The sequence below is a fragment of the Dipodomys merriami genome, unplaced genomic scaffold, assembly GCF_024711535.1.
Source record: "Dipodomys merriami isolate MVZ:Mamm:240054 unplaced genomic scaffold, mDipMer1.0.p SCAF_48, whole genome shotgun sequence".
Taxonomy (NCBI): Eukaryota; Metazoa; Chordata; class Mammalia; order Rodentia; family Heteromyidae; genus Dipodomys; species Dipodomys merriami.
This window is the reverse complement of record NW_027206046.1, coordinates 6,629,783-6,648,624: the sequence shown is the minus strand read 5'-3', so window position 1 is coordinate 6,648,624 and position 18,842 is coordinate 6,629,783. Positions and strand designations below refer to the sequence as shown.

At 43.8% G+C, this 18,842-nt stretch overlaps 1 protein-coding gene across 5 annotated transcripts in view; it reads right to left on the bottom strand.

Moving 5' to 3' along the window:
- The window catches only part of Rora (RAR related orphan receptor A), a 779,408-nt gene that overhangs the window by 93,308 nt on the left and 667,258 nt on the right, over nt 1-18,842 (bottom strand). Inside the window, exon 1 of one of the 5 annotated variants that reach the window (XM_069995267.1) lies at nt 8,590-8,983. The exons of the other annotated variants lie outside the window; for them this stretch is intronic. Coding sequence (XP_069851368.1) covers nt 8,590-8,620 — 31 coding nt within the window. The 5' untranslated portion in view covers nt 8,621-8,983. Of the gene's footprint in view, nt 1-8,589; nt 8,984-18,842 lie in introns of those variants that run through there. 5 annotated transcript variants of the gene reach the window in all.

The window sequence follows — 18,842 nt, the reverse complement described above, 5'->3', positions numbered from 1 at the left end:
TGCTCCATTGATATGAACTCAATCAGAAATCTTGACTTCTGAAACACTACCTAATTTCTGTGATGAGTAGGTCAAAACAAGCCGTGATTCCTTGCTTTTGCCCTCCTGGTTTTGTTGTTATTTTCATGAAAAGAAACAAGTTCACCTTTCTAGTAGCAATGGTCAAGCATTGTCAAAATCCTGGTATTACCTTTCATCTTCATTATTGAGGTGGTTGTAGCTCAAGTCAGAAGCCTTGACATCTTGAGCGGTACAAAATTCCTGCATGTTTGCAGTGCGACACCAGAAACAAGCGATATGGAAGGAAACAGTAAAGTCAGTGAGTATTCACTGGATTCCTACACAGATATCAGGCGGTCTTCTCTCAGCTCACATTTGACTTTGCACTCAGTCGCAAAGTCACAAGTCACATGGATTATCCATTGATCCTACAAATCTCAAGAATGAATGCTTATCTCTGTTTCTGGCATGTTTTCAATCATAACCTCTGTCATGCTACAGAAAACCCTAGACAACAGATACTGCATGCAATTTTCTAAGCAAACTGTACTGAAAGGGACCAAAGTATCTTAAGCCTTCAGAAACCAAGGAGTTACTCGTCATTGCATCTGTGTTTTTAAGTGCTTTATTGCCAAAAGGAGACAGAATATTTAATTTCTAATTACATACTTTTTAAAGAGGAAGGAATGAAAGAAAAGAGAGGAAGATAGAAAACAAAGAGAAAGAGGGTCTAGATTTGAAGAGAAAATGCTAGCTATCACTTAAAAAACTCAGTCTCTGTCTTCAGTGACATTTCTAGGAACTATATAAAGCACCAAAATACACTTCTGAATATAAGAAAGAATGCCCCCATAGCAAGTGAGAAAATAATTTCAACCTTTGACCTTCTCCATTAGCCTGATGGGAAATTCACTGGTACCATCATTGTGGGTTTTAGCTTTCTGGGAGTAACTTACCACTAGAGGGCAGCCTTATCTCAGATCTGACACTGCCATGGTTAAAAAAAAAAATCATAAATGCTTCTAAGGTTCCAATAATCATATTCACAATACTTAATTTTTCCTGGACATTTAATAATCAACATGAGTTGAATTAAAAGTATCCCTAAGCAGCTCAAAATTCACGTTCACAAATTACAACACTATCACCAACACTATTCATGAGAGGTGCCATACAATCTAGCTATGTACCCTAAAATATTTCAATCAGGGTTTTTTTTTTTAATCTCTTAAGTCATTTCTTCTTAAATTTGTGGTGAATGCCAAGCCAATTACAACTGATACTCTTTGGGGCCTCATAATTTCAAAGGGCTCTAGACAAACTAATTGATTTACGTTTGAAGAAGAAACTGCCCAAGATAGTAGGAAGTCTGAGAGCCTCAGACTTGGGTAAAATAGACCAGAGGAACAACAGACTAAGAACTGTGCGTGTTTATGGTATATTTTACTTGCTACCGGTTTTTCACATAACAGTGTTCAATTAAAAAAACGGACTAAATATGTTCTACTTAGCTCCAAAAGATAAAAAATCATAAGATTAAAAAGAGATTTATGCTAGATATTAGTAGACTCCAATTCCACATGCTATGTCTAGAGAATATCAGTATCTCTAGTTGGATATTCTTTCTAGTTGGAAATGTTTTGAGGACCTCTTCAATTTTTACTATCACAAGCAAGTAGCAGTAACACACATTGCTCAGGTTTTGTCTTCTAATTAGCCAATTCTGTACATGTACAATGCACTGTGAATATGCGATGGAAATAAACGACTTTGCAGTAGATCCTACTGGTCTTTCTCCTCCTGATTAATCTCAGGTTATCATGGCTGCCAAGACTTCATAGATTTTGAACTTTTAATATCTTCTTGAGTATAGTGATACTTTCTGTAGATAAAAGAAGCTAACGATCCAGTTCTTTATGGTTTTCATATTCTAGTATTTACCCCAAAGACTAAAGTCCAAACCTTCCTTCTACCCTGTTTGTGTCAGTATGGGGGCTTGAACTCAAGGACTCTTATTTTCATTTAGCTATTTTGCTCAAGGCTGATAATCTGCCATTTGAGCAACACCTCCACTTCTGACATTTTGTTGGACATCAGCGTCATGCAGCTTTGTCTGTCCAGGCTGACTTTGAAACACGAAACTCCAGGTCTCTGCTTCCTGAGCAGCTACGATGACAGGTGTGAGACACCAGCACCTGGCCCCTCACTCTTTGTAACTGTATCATCTTTTAGGTGGGAATTCATAAGCCATATTTTATTATGTCTGTAGAAAGGGCCTGTTCACTACCACCTGACGCTATTCAGGCTTAGATATTTCAGTGCTCTGTCTACCCATGCTTTAGCTGCGTTAATGTGGCACACGATTCCTTTTGGATTTTTCTTGAAGGGGGGTTCACCCGTTGTCATTTTACTGGAGTGCAGTGGAGAAGACTCACATGCCAATGGGATATTTAATCTGAGCAGCGACTTTTTTTTTTTTTGTCGGTTGTGGGCTTGAACTCTGGGCCTGGGCGTTGTCCCTTAGCTCTTCAGCTCAAGGTGAGCGCTCTACCACTTGAGCTACAGCGCCACTTCTGGTTTTCTGGTGGTTTATTGGAGATAGGAGTCTCACGGTCTCTCCTGCCCGGGCTGGCTTTGAACCACGATCCTCAGATCTCAGCCTCCTGAGTAGCTAGGATTACAGGCGTGAGCCACCAGCGCCCGGCGATGAGCAGCGACTTTTTAAGGTTTCTTCCTTTCCTGGGACTCCCTGCAATAATTCTCCTTTGCATTCAGATTAACAAACCACAATCTAGCCGTTGGAAAGGTAAGGGCCTGCCTTTGAGCTTTTGCAGTCTTTACCACAAAGCCATTATAACACAGCTGATTTTTCTGAACGACACCACATTTCTCCAAAGTGTCTAATCATGGCCCTCAGTGCCATGGAGACGCTGGGGACCACAGTGGTGAGCATAAAGACAAATGCTCTGCTCCATAAAGACAGACTTGCAAATGCTCCCTTCCCCAGAAGGTAAGCAGAACATACAGACAATTATGGGTGTGATTCTGTATCATGGGGTCATTACCCAGGTTCTAGCTACACATTGTGGTAGCTGGCATTGTTTAGGAAAGTAATGTTTACATTTCATCCAGATTTTTTAATTTAACAAGCAGACTTAATAAAAATCATGGATGAAGAGAGCTAATGATAAGCAACTCAGAATAACCATTTTGGACAAATTGATTTTATTAGTGATTTAAAGATATCAAGTTCAGTAAAGCATTACATAATTGAATCTAAATTCCCCATCCCACCCCCAATATAAATGCCAGACTTCTAATTTCCACTAACTAGAGAAAGTTTATCTGGGACATTTTTTCACAGCTGCCTCGGGGGTTGGAAGGAAGATGCTGGAAATGAAGATTCTAGTCCTTGTTCTATAATGTGTCTGAGCCTTAACCTCATGCTTTTGAGTCAAAGAAGCTGTCAGTGACTTTCCAAGAATAACTGCACAAGATCACAGTGTGTGAGAGCCAGAAAAGCACAAATGAAATGTTGATTAACAGCGTCACCCTATTTATTTGTGAAATGACTAGTAAACTTCAGAGGAAAGAAAACTCTCAGCAGAAGATGAACTCACTAGCAAACATAAGGAAGAAACCAGATATTACTTTTTTTTATAGCCATGAGAGCAAATTTTTTTTTCAAATGTCTTCATATTAACTTTAAAAGAGCCAATCATGTTATCTCCCCATTACACGATATACTCCAACAGATTTCCATTTAAAGAAAAAGAAAAGGGAAAGCAGAAATAAAAGACTGTGATCTTTCTTGCCTATTTAGATCTCATTTCTGGATTTAACCTTGGGACAGTTTATGGAGAACACAAGTTCTATCATGTCAGTCACAATACTGGTTGATACAAAGAGCTGCGACTATGAGTCTCTCGGTCCCAGAATCCAAAGGCCAGGGGAAGAGAGAGGAATCCTTGTGGAGAAGCTACCTGTTGTTGTAATTCATTCCTCTTAGGGTCAGCATGTGGACTTTGAGAAAATACCACATGCCAGTTCACACTTGTCACTGGTGCAGGTCTCTAACAGTACAGAAGCCCGCTTGGTGTCTGATTATGTTGTTGTTTTTTTTTTTTTAAATAGAAAAAAGTGAAATGCATAAAATAGCCTTGAAGTTTTAGTAATTAACACTGGATATTTAAAAATGTATGCAGAAGTTAATTTTTTTCCTTTCTTCCCTCTTTCCTTCCTTCATGTTAGAAAACCCAGGGCTTTGTTAGAGAGTAATGAGCCAATTAGCTACTTTCCTGGCCTACAAAAACAATATGTATATATTTTCTATTACAATATATATATTTTTTTCTATTACAAAATATTCTTTGAAGCTCTGTCCCAGACAAGGCTTTTATTGGTTGCTAAAATGATTGTGAGAAATTTTAAAGAAAACCAAACTTTACATTTACCTTTATGATCTGTTCACTCATCCATGCATCCATCCTCCAGGAACAACTTCTCCCAAAGTCATTTGTAAATATTATTTTCTTAGGTGCCACAGAGCAAATTACAAAGTGGACAGGTACTACTTAGCACAGATGCTTTGCAATTATCTATTTGCTGATCTTACTCATTTCGATTGTGATTTACTTGGCTGGGAGGGAAACAGGCCAAGCAGGACTCTAGAAGACTATTAATATATTTACAAGTATATCTACTAAGTATTAAAAGTCAAGGTATAAATCATGGAATGTATACATTAAAAATACATTTCTTCTTAGAAGTTGTATTAATTTATACCTGGTAACATTGGGATAAGATCTCAACAGTTCTCAACTCAAACGGATGGGAAGTGATTGACTTAAGCACATAGCTGCTTTTCCTGACAAGGGTGATGTGACTGATATACATAAAACCAATAGGTGATCTATGAAAAATGGGCCTTAATAAACCCTCTCTGCTCCAGGCTCCCTTCTAGCCATACACAATCAATTCACAGACATTTTTGTCTTTAAAACAGCTGGGGTGTGCAGTCATAATATTCGATACATATCCTATGAAACTAGGAAAACTGAGAGGAGGGTTGGGCTGGGATTGGGGGTGACACTTGAAAGGGTGATACATCGTCCAAGAGGCACTGTACTTATATAATCTGATTTAGGTCAATGGTAACCCCTTTGTACAATGACTTCAAGATAATAAAAATACAATTTAAAAAAAAAAAGAAAAAAAACCACCAGCACCAAACCAACTTGTTTGATACTTTCAGCTATGTATGTTTTCCCTTTTCAGCATCTTTTTAACAATTCCCAAGTCTTACTCATCTTTCCAAATAGGAAAAATAAATTTTTAAAAAAAAAATCCCAGCACAAGTATACCATGGAAGGTGGGGAGGGCTGAAACAGAGTAGAGACAAAAGCCAAATTCACATAGTTAAAAAGAAAAAGCCTGGTTCTCCCAAACCATACAATCCTATCCAATAAAGTTCGGTGTGAATCTAATCACGGACCTCCAGTGCACTTTCACAGGGACCAGGTGCTTTGCACAGGTGCCCAAATAAGAAAAATCTTTCCTAGACAGCAAATCCTTGGCCAGCCTCCCTTCATCATTCAGACTCCCAGAGGCCGACTAAAGGTGCACATACTCTTACCAAACCAAGGAGCAATGCTCTGCCTTCTAGAGCTCAGCTGCATGGATGACATTTGGTGAATGTACTTTTTAGAAGGAGCAGGACAAGTGTGCCCCTGACTACACACAGTACCGAGCTGCTGCTGCTTTCTGCTTGCCCAAGAAGCAATCTCATAAACAAAACTGAAGAGGGAGACCAGCGGGGCTCAAATAAAGATGTATCACCTGCAAGGCTGAAACTACTTAAAAACAACAAAACCAACAACAACTAGACTTCATAACTCACCACTAAGAAAGATTATTCTTTGGTGAGTTCAAAACGCCTGATTTTTGAATGACTTTTTTTTTAAACCCTCAGTAAATCAGCCAGTAAAGATGTTTCTGTTTTATCATTGCTTATTGGCTCCTCTTTTGTCCTCAGGCATCCATATACCAAAAAGCTACTTTGTAAAGAGTGCCTTTTCTATTTTGCAGAAAAAAGGTCTAATTATACAAACTTGCTCACATATGGAACCAATTTAACTATTAACTGAGAGGCAGAAGGGAAGTATTTAATATGATTCGGGACCAAGTTTTTTTTTTTAATCTGATATGGAAACATTTACTGCATTCCTCATTTTCCCCACAATCTATTTTTCTTCCGTCAAAATTTGCACCAAAGGCAAGATAATTCTATTAAAACACAGGATGTTGCGCTATTGGGAATGAAATATTCTAATGGTCCAGATTTATTTATATTCATTCTCTCATTCTCTCTCTCTCTCTCTCTCTCTCTCTCTCTCTCTCTCTCTCTCTGCGCAACTGAGCTTATGGGAGGGGGGGAATGGCATTGCTGGTACCTCAGAGCTACTTATCTCAAAGCACAACGCTTTTAATCTATTAGTTTATTCCAGCCAATGGTCAAAGACTAAAAGGTGTGTAGGTGAGGGAGAATGTGCAAGTTCTCACAATTCTATTATTAAGGGAGCGCTTGCACTCAAAACTTCACTGTCTACTAGTACTCCGAAAGAAAAAGCCTGCATGACTAGGGGGGAAAAATCAAAGTTAAATTACATGATCAAAACAGCCTTTCCTTATTGTCTGGTTACTGTTCATTAGAGAGAGGAGGAAAAAGCTACTTAAAACATCTCAGCCTCTCTACTTTCTCCCAATCAACCACAAATATTCATAAATATCACATATATTTATATATACAAGTATCACCAAAACCTAGTAGCAAAATCTATTGTTTTAATTTACAGGGAAATAAAAGAATGAAATGTCTTCACAAATGACACTTGAGTCGCTTTACACTTAAAAGATTCAAAGACCGCAGGAATCGCCTGGAAGTGTTTAGGGCTTTTTTTTTTGGGGGGGGGGGTAGAATTCTTTCACATAAGAATTCGGTAAGAAACATATTTTTTCCCCTTCCAGATGCTTTTTCCATGCTTAAAAGCGTGCATCCGAGAAAGTTGCCTCTCCTTTACTTAAAATCCCGCGTGGCACACCCAGCGCAGGTTCGACCCCATCTACCTGCCGACTGCGAAGGGGAGGGGGTGAAAACGCTCATCCTACGGAAGAGAGCTCGCTTCCCGCTCGCCTCCGGCCTCCCGTGCGTTTCGGCCGGTTCCTAATTAATAAACGATGCCACCCAATAGGTACTGAAGAAACGCAAAGCTCGCGGAGAACCGGCTCGGTGGGGCGGCCTTCATCCCCAAGCTAGGCGAGCATCTCTCCGCGCCGGGCCCCCGCGCCCGCCGTGCGGAACAAGCACGCGGGACAGCTCCGAGGGGCTGCGCTTCACGCAGACGGGGTTTAACTCCCCACGCGTGGCGGCGGGGCCGGCGAAGCTGCGGATTATCCACCGCCGCGGGGCTGAGTCTCTCCGGGGCGGCTCGCGGTACTCCGAGCGCGAGGCTCGGTTGTTCCGGCAAAGGAAAGGCGACTTTTTATTTTTTGCACACCTCCCAAACTTTGGCTTTCCGGTCAGAAACTTCTCTGCCTTGCCACGGGCTTCGTTGCTCCTCACTGGAAACCTCTGCCCTTCCTTTACGACCATGACCCCCACTCTCACCAGCCCACCCCACCCCCGCCACCCTACGTTAATGGCCGGGCTCCGATTCCCCACCTCCGATCAGGACTGGAAGGCTGGGTGCGGAGGTTAATCCGCACCCGTCGGTCCTCCCGCCACGGTCTCCCCCCGGCCTCTGCCCGTCGGTCCTGTGTGCTGAGAGTTGGCTTCCCACACCCATACGCAAACCTAAGTTACCTAAGTGGGGTGCGCTGCGGCTGGGGCGCCCGCCCGCCGCCGCCGGGGAGTCCCTGCCGCTCCGCCTCGCCCGGCCCGCGCGCTTTCGGAAGTGGCCACGGCGTGAACCGGTCTGGACGTCCCCAGCCGGCGTGGGGCGCGGGCGAGCCGAGCTTCCCGGCCCGAGGGGGTGCGGGGGGTGCTGGGGGGAGCGTGAGGAAGGCCTGGGGCTCTAAACCAGACCCTGAGGGTGACATCGCGACCGCTCGCACGGCCTGGCCTGGCCGCGGGGCGCCCTCCCCCCACGTAGGCCACAGCGATCCGGGGTGCGGGTCCTTGTGTGTGTGTGGGTCGGGACCGGATCCCCCCGACCCCCGCGCGCGTCCCCCCGGCTGTCCAGACCCTTCCCTTCCCCAAGCGCCGCGACTCCAGGCAAACTTTTCTTTTGGGGAGCCCTGCCAGGTGCCAAGCAGACCCAGGCGGGTGACAGAAGCCGGAAAGGTCGGAGAAGCCGGGGTTCAGCCCGCGCACCGGTGCCCCAAAACCCGAAACCGGGCCGGGCTCCGCGGGCGCCGCAGCGCTGACACGGGAGGCCTCGGAGGGGGCCCCGGTGCCCAGCCCCGGGCCGTACGTGCGCCCGGGCAGGCGCGCCCACCCCTCCCCCTGCGCGCCTTCCTCTCCGCCCCCCTGCACCCCCCGCACCGAGCCGCCAGCCCACCCGAGTCCCCCGGCAGGGCGCCCCGGCTCACCTTTCATCGCTGCGATCACAAAATACATCATTTAAGCCGCGGTGCGGAGAGCGCGCAGGGAGAGCGGATGGTCCGACCCCGGAGCCCCCTCTGCCGCCGCCGCCCGAGCCACAGCAGCAGCTGCCGCAGCTGCCCGCCCGCCGAGAGCCATCCGGAGCCATAAGAGGCTCCATGTGACCGGCTGACATCACGGCCGCAGCTCTGTTTACACCGCGCCCCTCCGCTTCCTCCCGGGGCGGGAGGCGGGAGGCGGGAGGCGGGAGGCGGGGAGCGGGTGCGCCCGGGCCCCGCGCCCCGCCCCGCCGCGCCCCCGCGGGCAGGTGAGCCTCCACTGCCGCGGCTGGGCGGGTCCACGCGGGCTCCGCGCTGCCCTCCTGCGCCCCGGGCCCGCACCCAGGCGCCCCCCCCCCACCTTCCCGCCACACACACACCCTTTCCTTGCCAGTCCGATCGCCAGGGACCGCCCGGTGCCACACGCGTCGGATCACTTTCTCCCATCCCTCACCCCCCACCCCCCGCAACTCGGGGAGGCCTGAGGCGCCGCCGCCGGACGCCACTGCCCGGACCCCCTGCTCCCGGGAGGTGTGGAGCGCTTTCCATTTGTTGGCAGAAAAAAAAAGGGGGAGAGGGAGGGGTTTGATCTAGAGGATACAGTCACCCTAATTTTTCAGAGCACCCTGTTTCTACAAAGCTCCTACAAAGCAGTGATCCTGGAACAGGGACATAAGCGCCCCCTTAGTTTTACAAAAGAGACTATCTGGGCACTGGGGAACTCCGCCCCCAGTAATCCTCTTCACGCCAGCTGAAGTCCTGTTCCTCCCCCCCCCCCCCCAGAATAAAGTCACGGACACCTGGGAGAATTAGAAAAACGTTGTGAAATCACCCAAATGCGCTCCAGGTGCTAGCCAATTTAAACCTCAATTCTCAAGTTTATCATGACCAGAATTATCTTCCCGGAGAACCCATCTCTAAGTGGGAAAAGACTCTAGTTTCATAACCCTAAAGATAAAACGTATTTTAGACGGGGTGGGGGGTGGGGTGTTTTTTTAAAAAGTCTCTAAAGACCAACGTTATGAATTTTAACTTGCTAACTAAGATTTAATTCCCTTCACACTTTGAAGCTTAATCATCTTTACTGGCCGCGTGTAAATCCTGACATTATTATTGTACAAATGAATATCCATATGGTGAATTTCATAGCTATTTAGCCACGATCTGGATTATTTAAAACTTGGACAAGTGCATGTATAATAATGAGGAATAGGGGTAATTAAAGCTATAATAAATAATAATAATGGGGGGGAAGTTCCCAAAAATCACATTTGCCTACCTGCTACTGTTCTTCTGAGAAATTTCAATTCTACTTTTTGTTGTTGTTGGTCCATTTTGCCATTTACAAATTTAAAAAAATACTGGATGACTATTAGTTGTTGCCTTTAGGATGATTAAATAAGAATTCTAGCATTTTTCTGTCTCTTTTTTTCCTCTCCCATATAACTGAGTTTCCCTTGCCCCCATTGAACCATAATTTAAAACACATGCAGACAGCCCTGAAGAAAACAAAAGATTTCAGAGCTTCCCAAATCTCCAAGCCCCTTTTCAAGGCAAAAATTAAGTTTTCCCAACATTTTCACAGTGCTGTCATTGAGAAGGTCAGAAAAGTTCATTGTGTTTCAGTCAAACTCTGTGTGTGTGTGTGTGTGTGTGTGTGTGTGTGTGTGTGTGTGTGTGTGTGTGTTTCAAAGAAAAATGTTTGATTTCAGATCTATCAGAGCCCAGGTTTCCCCCTTTAGAATAAAATACCACCACAATAAAAACCACCACCAAATAAAAAACACAATAAAAAAAGCATTATAAAAATGTAAAGCCAAGACCTACCCATGTTAACTCAGTTGTCCAGCCATAGCAAAGTGGACAAGGGTTGCAAAGGAATTAACCATACTCCATGTAATGTTTACAGTTATGAAATTAGATCACACCATGTTCCTGTGATGCAACCCACTTGCCAGTGAGGCAACGCCCCTCAGGGACACAGACTCCATCCTTCAAATCTGGTTCTTGATTTCCCTGTGCTGACAACGAGTAGAAGAGGGAACTCCACGCTAGCCTGGTGGTAGTTCCTAGGCCCACTTTTCTCACCCTTTGAGCTGGTAAAAATAAAGCAAACTGAGTCGCCAGTGGCTCACACCTGTAATCCTAGCTACTGTACTCAGGAACCTGAGATCTGAAGATTTCGGTTGGAGGCCAGACTGGACAGGAAAGTGAGAGACTTATCTTCAGTTAACCAGCAAAAAAGCCAGAAGTAGAGCTATGGCTCAAGTCATAGAGTGCTAGCTCTGGGTGAAAAAGCTAAGGGATAATACTCGGGCCTTGAGTTCAAGCCCCTGTACTGGAGGACACGGACACAGACACGGACATGGACACAGACACACACACACATACACATATTCAGTGATTACACATTCACAGTTATATTGTTCTTTACTCAATGAGACTGAATCTAGATGTACAACTCTGAGAATTCATGATGTCACTGGAAAACAGTATCCTGCTTTAGAAAAATAATGCTTTGAAAATAACCAAATCCATTAGCTTTTGCTGGCTGGTCAGACATCTGACTCCAAGGTAAATAGCCTTGCATCACTAGTCATCGGCATGTATTTCCAGACCATTTCAAATGAAATCGGTAATGGGGAACGACAAAGAACAACGTGCCATGTATTCCTGCAGTTACAAGTAGTAATTGAATGTAGTAAGATCCTCCACAGAAATCTCATCTCATCATATTTATGTGAAATATTTACACACTTATTTCAGAAAGACACTTCTGGGATAATGTGATATTGACCTTGCCCTTTAGAAATGTATTTCACTCACAACCTACAACTAATGAGCAACAGAATTTCAGATATTAAGTTCTAACCTTCCTGTGTGCCTGGATGCTTTGTAATACATACCTCTCTTACATGGCCTCTGCTTTTAACCCTAGCTATACTACTGCTCTTTATGTTAACACAAAGCACCCAGGAAACTTGGCAAAGAAAAAAAAAAAAAAGAGATAGGCCAGGTACCAGTGGCTCATATCTGGAACCCTAGCTATTCAGGAGGCTAAGTCTGGTTCAAAGCCAACGAGGGCAGGAAACTGTGAGACTCTTGTCCAGCAAAAACCCAAATGAAGCTGTGGTTCAAGTGGTTTAGCACCAGACTTGAGTGAAAAAGCTAAGGGGCAGCGCCTAGGCCCTGAGTGCAAGTCCCAGCACTGCCACCAAAATGAATGAATGTGGTTTTATTCTACATCAGTTGAGACACAAATTTTCTATGAAATCATAAGTTTCCAACCAAACAAATCAGCAAGGAATGAAAGGTTCCTTATGCCCTTTCAATAATGCCAAATGGCAGCCATAATTTATACCTTTCAGTAAAACTTATACCCACTGTATATTAAAATACAAAAATGCAGAAATACAATATTAAAATACAGTAAGTATCTGGGAATAGCTTTACATTTTATTAATTAAATGCTTACAGAGTTTGTACTATGTGGAAGGGGAAACATGTTATTAGTGTTGTATTCTTCCTATACTTTTATTTTTAACCAAATGTTCTCAAAGGAAAAAAAAGTAAGAATAACTACTTGGGCCAGAGTAAACTCATTTCTTACATGGGACATCTATTCTCCTTTGCTTCTCATCACCTGCGCTAGGCTGCCTGTATTCATACTTTTGTATGGTCCTCAAAAAATGTTCTAAGTTTCTAAATGGCCTTTGGCCGAAAAAAAACCAAAAAACTGAAAAAAGGTTCTCCACCCCTGGTACATGAACATAATCAAACAGGGTAAAAATTCTTTGCTGTGAATGAATGTATGTTTTGTGTTAACTCTTAAAAGGTTTCTATTGGTAAATCTCAGAAAAGGAGGAAATAAGCCAGGTGCGGGAGCTCCTACCTTATAATGCTAGCTGCTCTGAGATCTGCAGATTATGGTTCAAAGCCAGCCCAGCCCAAGAAAGTCTGTGAGACTCTGATCTCCAGTTAGCCACCCAAAATCTGGAAGTGGAGACGTGGTTCAAGTGGTAGAGTGCCAGGCCTTCAGCAAAAATGCTTAGGGATATTGTCCAGGCCCTGAGTTGAAGGCCTAGGACTGGCACCAAACAACAACAGTAGCAAAAGAAAAAGAAGAAACACATGTAATCTCCCCAGAGATGATGGACTTCCCCCCAGGCTGTCCCGTCCTGGATTTCACACTGGATCTGGCACATATCAAGGAAGCAGAATGGAGCATCATCAGTAAACTGGTGCCCATATGTTTTCTTTCAGAGGGTAAATAAAGAAATGATATTTTTACTTTCATGAGTTTATTTGGTTTCTTACTACATAGGGATTGATCCAATGGCATATCCATCCTCCCATCCCCTGCTAAGGAGTAGAAGGAGAAACTGGTGGACTATTATCCCAGTCTGCAAGGGCTGTTTGCAGGATAATGATTATTTCAAAGCCTGCTGATAGATGGGACAGACATTTAGGTTCTCATGTAGCCTCTCTCCATCTCTATCTCTGCCTCTACCCCCTCCCCCCCCCCCCCGTCTCCCTGTCTCTCTCTGATGTGTAGCAACTTCCTAATTCAATTAATTTCTTTTTAACTGAACAAGTGAAAGGATCAGTGAAAGGTTAATGTGGTCCTGGGCTGCTTGATTCGGCTGAATCCTTAGTCCGCCCTCCAATGTGATCTATAGGAGTTGCAACATTCTGGTGGACCTGGGGCCCAGTTTCTCATAGGCCAAATAAGGCTAGGCCCAAAGAATTCTAAGCAAGATCACTTGGGAAGCAATAAAGAAGGAAAAGATTTAGCCTCCATAGATCACAGCTTGGCTTAATTTTGAGTCCAGAGAGGAGCCAGTATTTTACAAAAGGAATATTCATGAATAGAGTCACACTGGCAAAGGCCATGAATGAATGAGCTGAGAGAGAAAAGTCCTGATTGATCTTATTTCTGAGTTTGTGTTTAGGGGGAGGAAATGGATGTACTAATGTGGCTTACCTGTCTTACAATTTTAAAATAAATGTACATATAGCTTTAAGTACACATGTACATATTTTTACAAATGCATTGTCCAGGAAATACAACACAACATGCATTTGCGTGGCAAGAGATGTCTTCAGTGTTCCATGTGCAGGCTCATACCTACACACATTTCTCTTAATCGGTCACACAAAACTGAGTATTTATGTGCCTACCACTCTGCTAGGAAATCAAGCCAAGAACTAGGCAGAAAGTTCCCTTATCAGCTGACCTTTGCCTTGAAACCCTATAGCAGTGGGTTACCCGAGTGAGTTAGAGGAAGTGCAGAGTCTGGTTTTCCCAATGAAAAGATGCTTGGTACCAAATGTTGCTACCCATGGTCCACACGTGGCTGCAAGTCACTCTGAGTGTGATGGAATGTCAGAGGTGAAAGATTTGGCTGTATGGAGTCAATGGTTGCAGGGATTCTGGGATTTCTGGAACCAAAGATTTCATATACCTATTAGGAAATTCAGAGAAGTGGTGTTCTGTTTTGTAACCATCCCAGTGAGGAAAAGGGTAAAGTTCAGCCAGACACACAGGAGCAGCCTCCACAGATGAAGTATGCAACAGGTGCTTCAGTACACCACACACACACACACACACACACACACACACACACACACACACACACACACACACACACACACACACACACACACACACACACACACACACACACACACACACACACACACACACCTGCTAAGGTAGCAAGATATAAATCAGAATCAAAGAGCTCTTCCATTTCTCTATATCCCCAGCATCTATCTTCACCCCTTCTCCTAAAGCTGACAGTAGACAGGCCATAAAGGAAATTTTTCTTTTTGGTAGCTTAAGAAAACAGGAAAGGGGCTGGGAAGGTGGCTCAGTGGTACAGTGCTTGCCTTGCATGCATGAGGCCCTGGGTTCGATTCCTCAGTACCACATAAGCAAAAAGAAAAAAGCTGGAAGTGGCGCTGTGGCTCAAGTGGTAGAGCGCTAGCCTTGAGCTGAAGAGCTAAGGGACAGTGCCCAGGCCCAGAGTTCAGGCCCCACGACCAGACCCAAAAAAAGAAGCTCAGGGATAGTGCCCAGGCTAGCTTGGGCAAGAGAAAGTCTGTGAGGCTCTTTAATAAAAGTACTCAGAAAAAGTCCACACACACATGCACCCCTGTCCCCCGCCCCCACCAGTAAATACAAGTGAAGTAAGGACATAGAATCCTGGGATCTAGCTTTGTTACCTTGGAGAGACCATAGCACCTGACAGGAGCCCAGGCCTTATTCAGGGCCTCTGTGAAATAAAAAGTGTGAGACCAGACATCCAAGGGACTTCTGCAATGCCTACAACTCATCACTGCCTCCAGGATCCCCTCCATCCACTTTTGGGGAACACTGTCACCTCTTGTTTTTCCCCTGCCTAGCCATGCCCACTAACTTCTCCAAGGAGCCTTCGCTACTCCATTGAACCCTGTGGTATAGCTAAAGGAGCACTGGCATCACACCAAATTGGGCACAAAACCAACTGTCATCCCACTCAGGAGTTCAGAGATCTTGAGCAAATCCTTGCTTCATCAAATGTGAGATAAGGCTAAGCAGAATCTTGTAAGGTCACTAGGCAGATTAAAGTGAACACTTTTAAGAAATGACAAATTGATCATCATGTTTTAATAGCGCTCACCATCAGCACTGTCTCTCCTTCTAGCCCATTATAATGCTATTCACAGAACTTGTACCTGGCATAAAAACACTGATTCTTACTAAAGATTTGTTGAAATGAGTATTAACATGCAATATGGCTATGCTTTCTGTGTGTATGTGTGTGTATGCGCACACACACACAATAAACAACTAATTCTTTTTTGTGTGTGCCAGTCCTGAGGTTAGAACTCAGGGACTAGGCAATATTCCTGAGCTTTTTTGCACAAAGTTAGTGCTCTATCACTCGAGCCACAGCTCCACTTCAAAGTTGTTTTTTTTTTTTTTTTTGTAGTTAATTAGATAGAAGATTCTCACAAACTTTCCTGGATGGGCTGACTTCAAGCTGCCATCCTCAGATCTCAGCCTCCTTGACTAGATAGGATTACAGGAGTGAGCCACCAGTGCCTGGCAATAAATAACTATTAAGTTAGCATTAGAGACATGAAGATAAATAAGAGCAAGTTACCTCTATCTAAAAGGCCTAAGGCCTAGCAGTCCTTTACATCTTTTTTCCTGTAAGAGAGTAAACTCCTAACTAGCTAACAGTGATTAAGCTATCTCTGTGTACCCCAACATGAAAGAACATGAAAGAGGAGACAAAAATGACCATAACATTAGCTTGTCCTTCAAGGTGCTTGTAATCAAACAGAAAAACAACGGCAATGCTCATAATGTAAGACAGCATCTGTGACATGTTATTAGAAGTGTGCCAGGAATAAAGGGCTCTGTGGATCAGGAGTAAGAGGTTACTTTGTAAAGGGTTCATTCTGAAACTTCCTGAGAAGGATTTTCAGAGGGAGGTAGCATCTGAGTGAGGCTTTGCAGGTCAAAGGAAATCTCAGTGGATAGACATAGAAATAGGATCTGGGTGCTAGTAGCTCACCCCATAATCCTAGTTACTCAGGAGGCTGAGATCTGAGAATCATGGTTTGAAGCCACGCAGGGCAGGAAAGTCTGTGAGACTCTTACCTCCAATGAACCGCCAAAAGTGAAGGTGTGGCTCAAGTGGTTGAGTGCTAGCCTGAGAGAAAAAGCTAAGCAAGAGTCCAAGGGCCCTGAGTTCAAACCCTAATACTTGAACAAAAATAAAGAAAGAAAAAAAGTAAAGAAAGAGAAATAGGAATAGAAATTGGTAGGAGGGCAGAAACAACAGCTGTACAGACAGAAAAGGCATTTCTCACTTAGGGAACAATTAATTCCAGGGGTTCATAAAGTACCTTCAGATACATACAGATAAAGCAAGGGTAGAGAGCCCCAGACAGAGGCTGTAGCTATTGGTCCTGCTTCCCAGAGAGTGCCTAGGGCTCAGCTGTTCAAACTGTACAGAGAGAGGGGGGTAGGGAGGGAGAGAAAGAGAGAGAGAGAATGAGAATAGAGGGCAGAAGAAAGAAATAGTGGTTTCAAAAATAAATCTCTTTGCAGGTCATCTATTTCACTCTTATTGTAAGGATTAATAGTTGGTTTGATAGCCATAAAGTTAAATTACACTTAATAAAACACATAGAGCAAAAGAAATGCATATCACAGCACCAAGGAAGAATAAAACTGGAAATGGGTGTTATTTCATCGGAGTGGAAAGCTAAGCAGAGCACTCTAGGAAGAACAAGATAAAATGTAATGTTATTTTTTTTTTTTTTTGCATCTCATCGAATTCTAAACATTATTTGAGACAGTCCTATTAATATAAATGCTTTGAATGTAGACCCCTATTATTATTTTATTTATTTAAAAAAGAGTAAAAGCCAAGCACCAGTGGCCCACGCCTGTAATCCTTAACTATTTAGGAGGCTGAGATCTGAGGATCACAGTTCAAAGCCATCCTGGACAGGAAATTTTGTGAGACTTTTATCTCCAACTAACTACCAAAAAGCCAGAAGTGAAGCTGTGGTTCAAGTGGTAGAGGGAAAAAAAACAAAAGTCAACCCCCCCCCAAAAAAACCCAACCAACCAAAAAAACACCTGCCAGTCAGTGCCTAAGCTTCAGGTTCAAGCCCTAGGAACAGTACCACACACAGAGAACAATCTTTAAAAGATATATTTTTTTTTTTTGGGTCCGGTCGTGGGGCCTGAACTCTGGGCCTGGGCACTGTCCCTCAGCTCTTCAGCTCAAGGCTAGCACTCTACCACTTGAGCCACAGCGCCACTTCCGGCTTTTTTTTTTTATGTGGTGCTGAGGAATCGAACCCAGGGCCTCGAGCATGCAAGGCAAGTGCTCTACCACTGAGCCACCTTCCCAGCCCCATAAAAAAAGATATTTTCAAATAATGGAGAAAAGAGGAACTTTTTTTTTTTTTTGGTGGGGAGGGGATCATATACGATAAAGACCACACAGCAGCATGGGCATCTCTGGGAAATCCAAGTCTCACAGCTGAGAGAAATCCAGACACAAACGATGGCATTCTCTTGCTTTTGTAGAGAAAATATGTTCTTGTTCAGTCAAGCAAAGTAATCAATTATTCTGCATTATGAAATCCTCATTTTCGAACTATTGACATTACAGGCAGTTGAGCTATCTGTCAATAGTGGTTTTGATGCTCACATTTCAGGTCTGGTTTAGGGGATGGATTTATCTGGGCTGACAAGGACGGACCACAAGGCAATTCTCAACTCTTACGAGTCCATCTATTATTTATGTCCTGTCCTGCACAGCGAGCACTAAAGTATAAATAGAACGGTGGGTGTGTTTTCATTGGAAGGGGAAAAAAACACATACTTCAGTCTTCTAGATAGGTTGGGTTCATATTAACAATGTAATTGCTGCTTTTCTCTTGCATTAAAAACTATCCTTATGTTTTGAAAAGTGGAGATAGGTGAAATGAGGGCATTCCATTCAAATTACGTTAAGCCATATGACTCCTAAAATAATTTTTGAAATTCACAGTGACTTTTCGATAATTATTCAATACTGCTGCTCTTGCTTCTTATCCCTGCTCTGCCTGGCTAAACTACCCGTGGCATTCCCTCTCTAATTGTCATGTATTTGATTATTCTTTTTTGCATTTACACACTGGGTGCCAGCAGCTCATGCCTGTAATCCTAGCTACTCAGGAGGCTTAGATCTAAGGATTGAGGTTCAAAGCCAGCTCAGGTAGGAAAGTCTATGAGAGTCTTATTTCCAATCAACTAGGGAAAAGTTGGACTGGATGTGGGACTCAAGTGATAGAGCGCCAGCCTTGATAAAAAAAAAAAGAGGGCCAAATATTCTGTACCTTTTTTTATATAAAGATACAGTATTACAAACTGAATTATGCTTGCTAGGCAGGTGGTGCTCTGCCTCTTCAGCCATGCCTCCCTGCCTTTTTGCTTTTTTTCAGTTTGATTTTCATTCAGGGGTCTCAAAACAAGATCATCCTACTTCTGCCTCCCAGGTACTTGGAACTATGGGCATGCACCACTTGTTTTTAAGATAGGGGTTCACTAACTTTACCTGGGCTGGCCTTGAGCCACCCCCTCTCTTGTCTCCACCTCCAAAGAAGCTGGAATTACAGGCATGTACCACCTCACCCAGCAACATCTG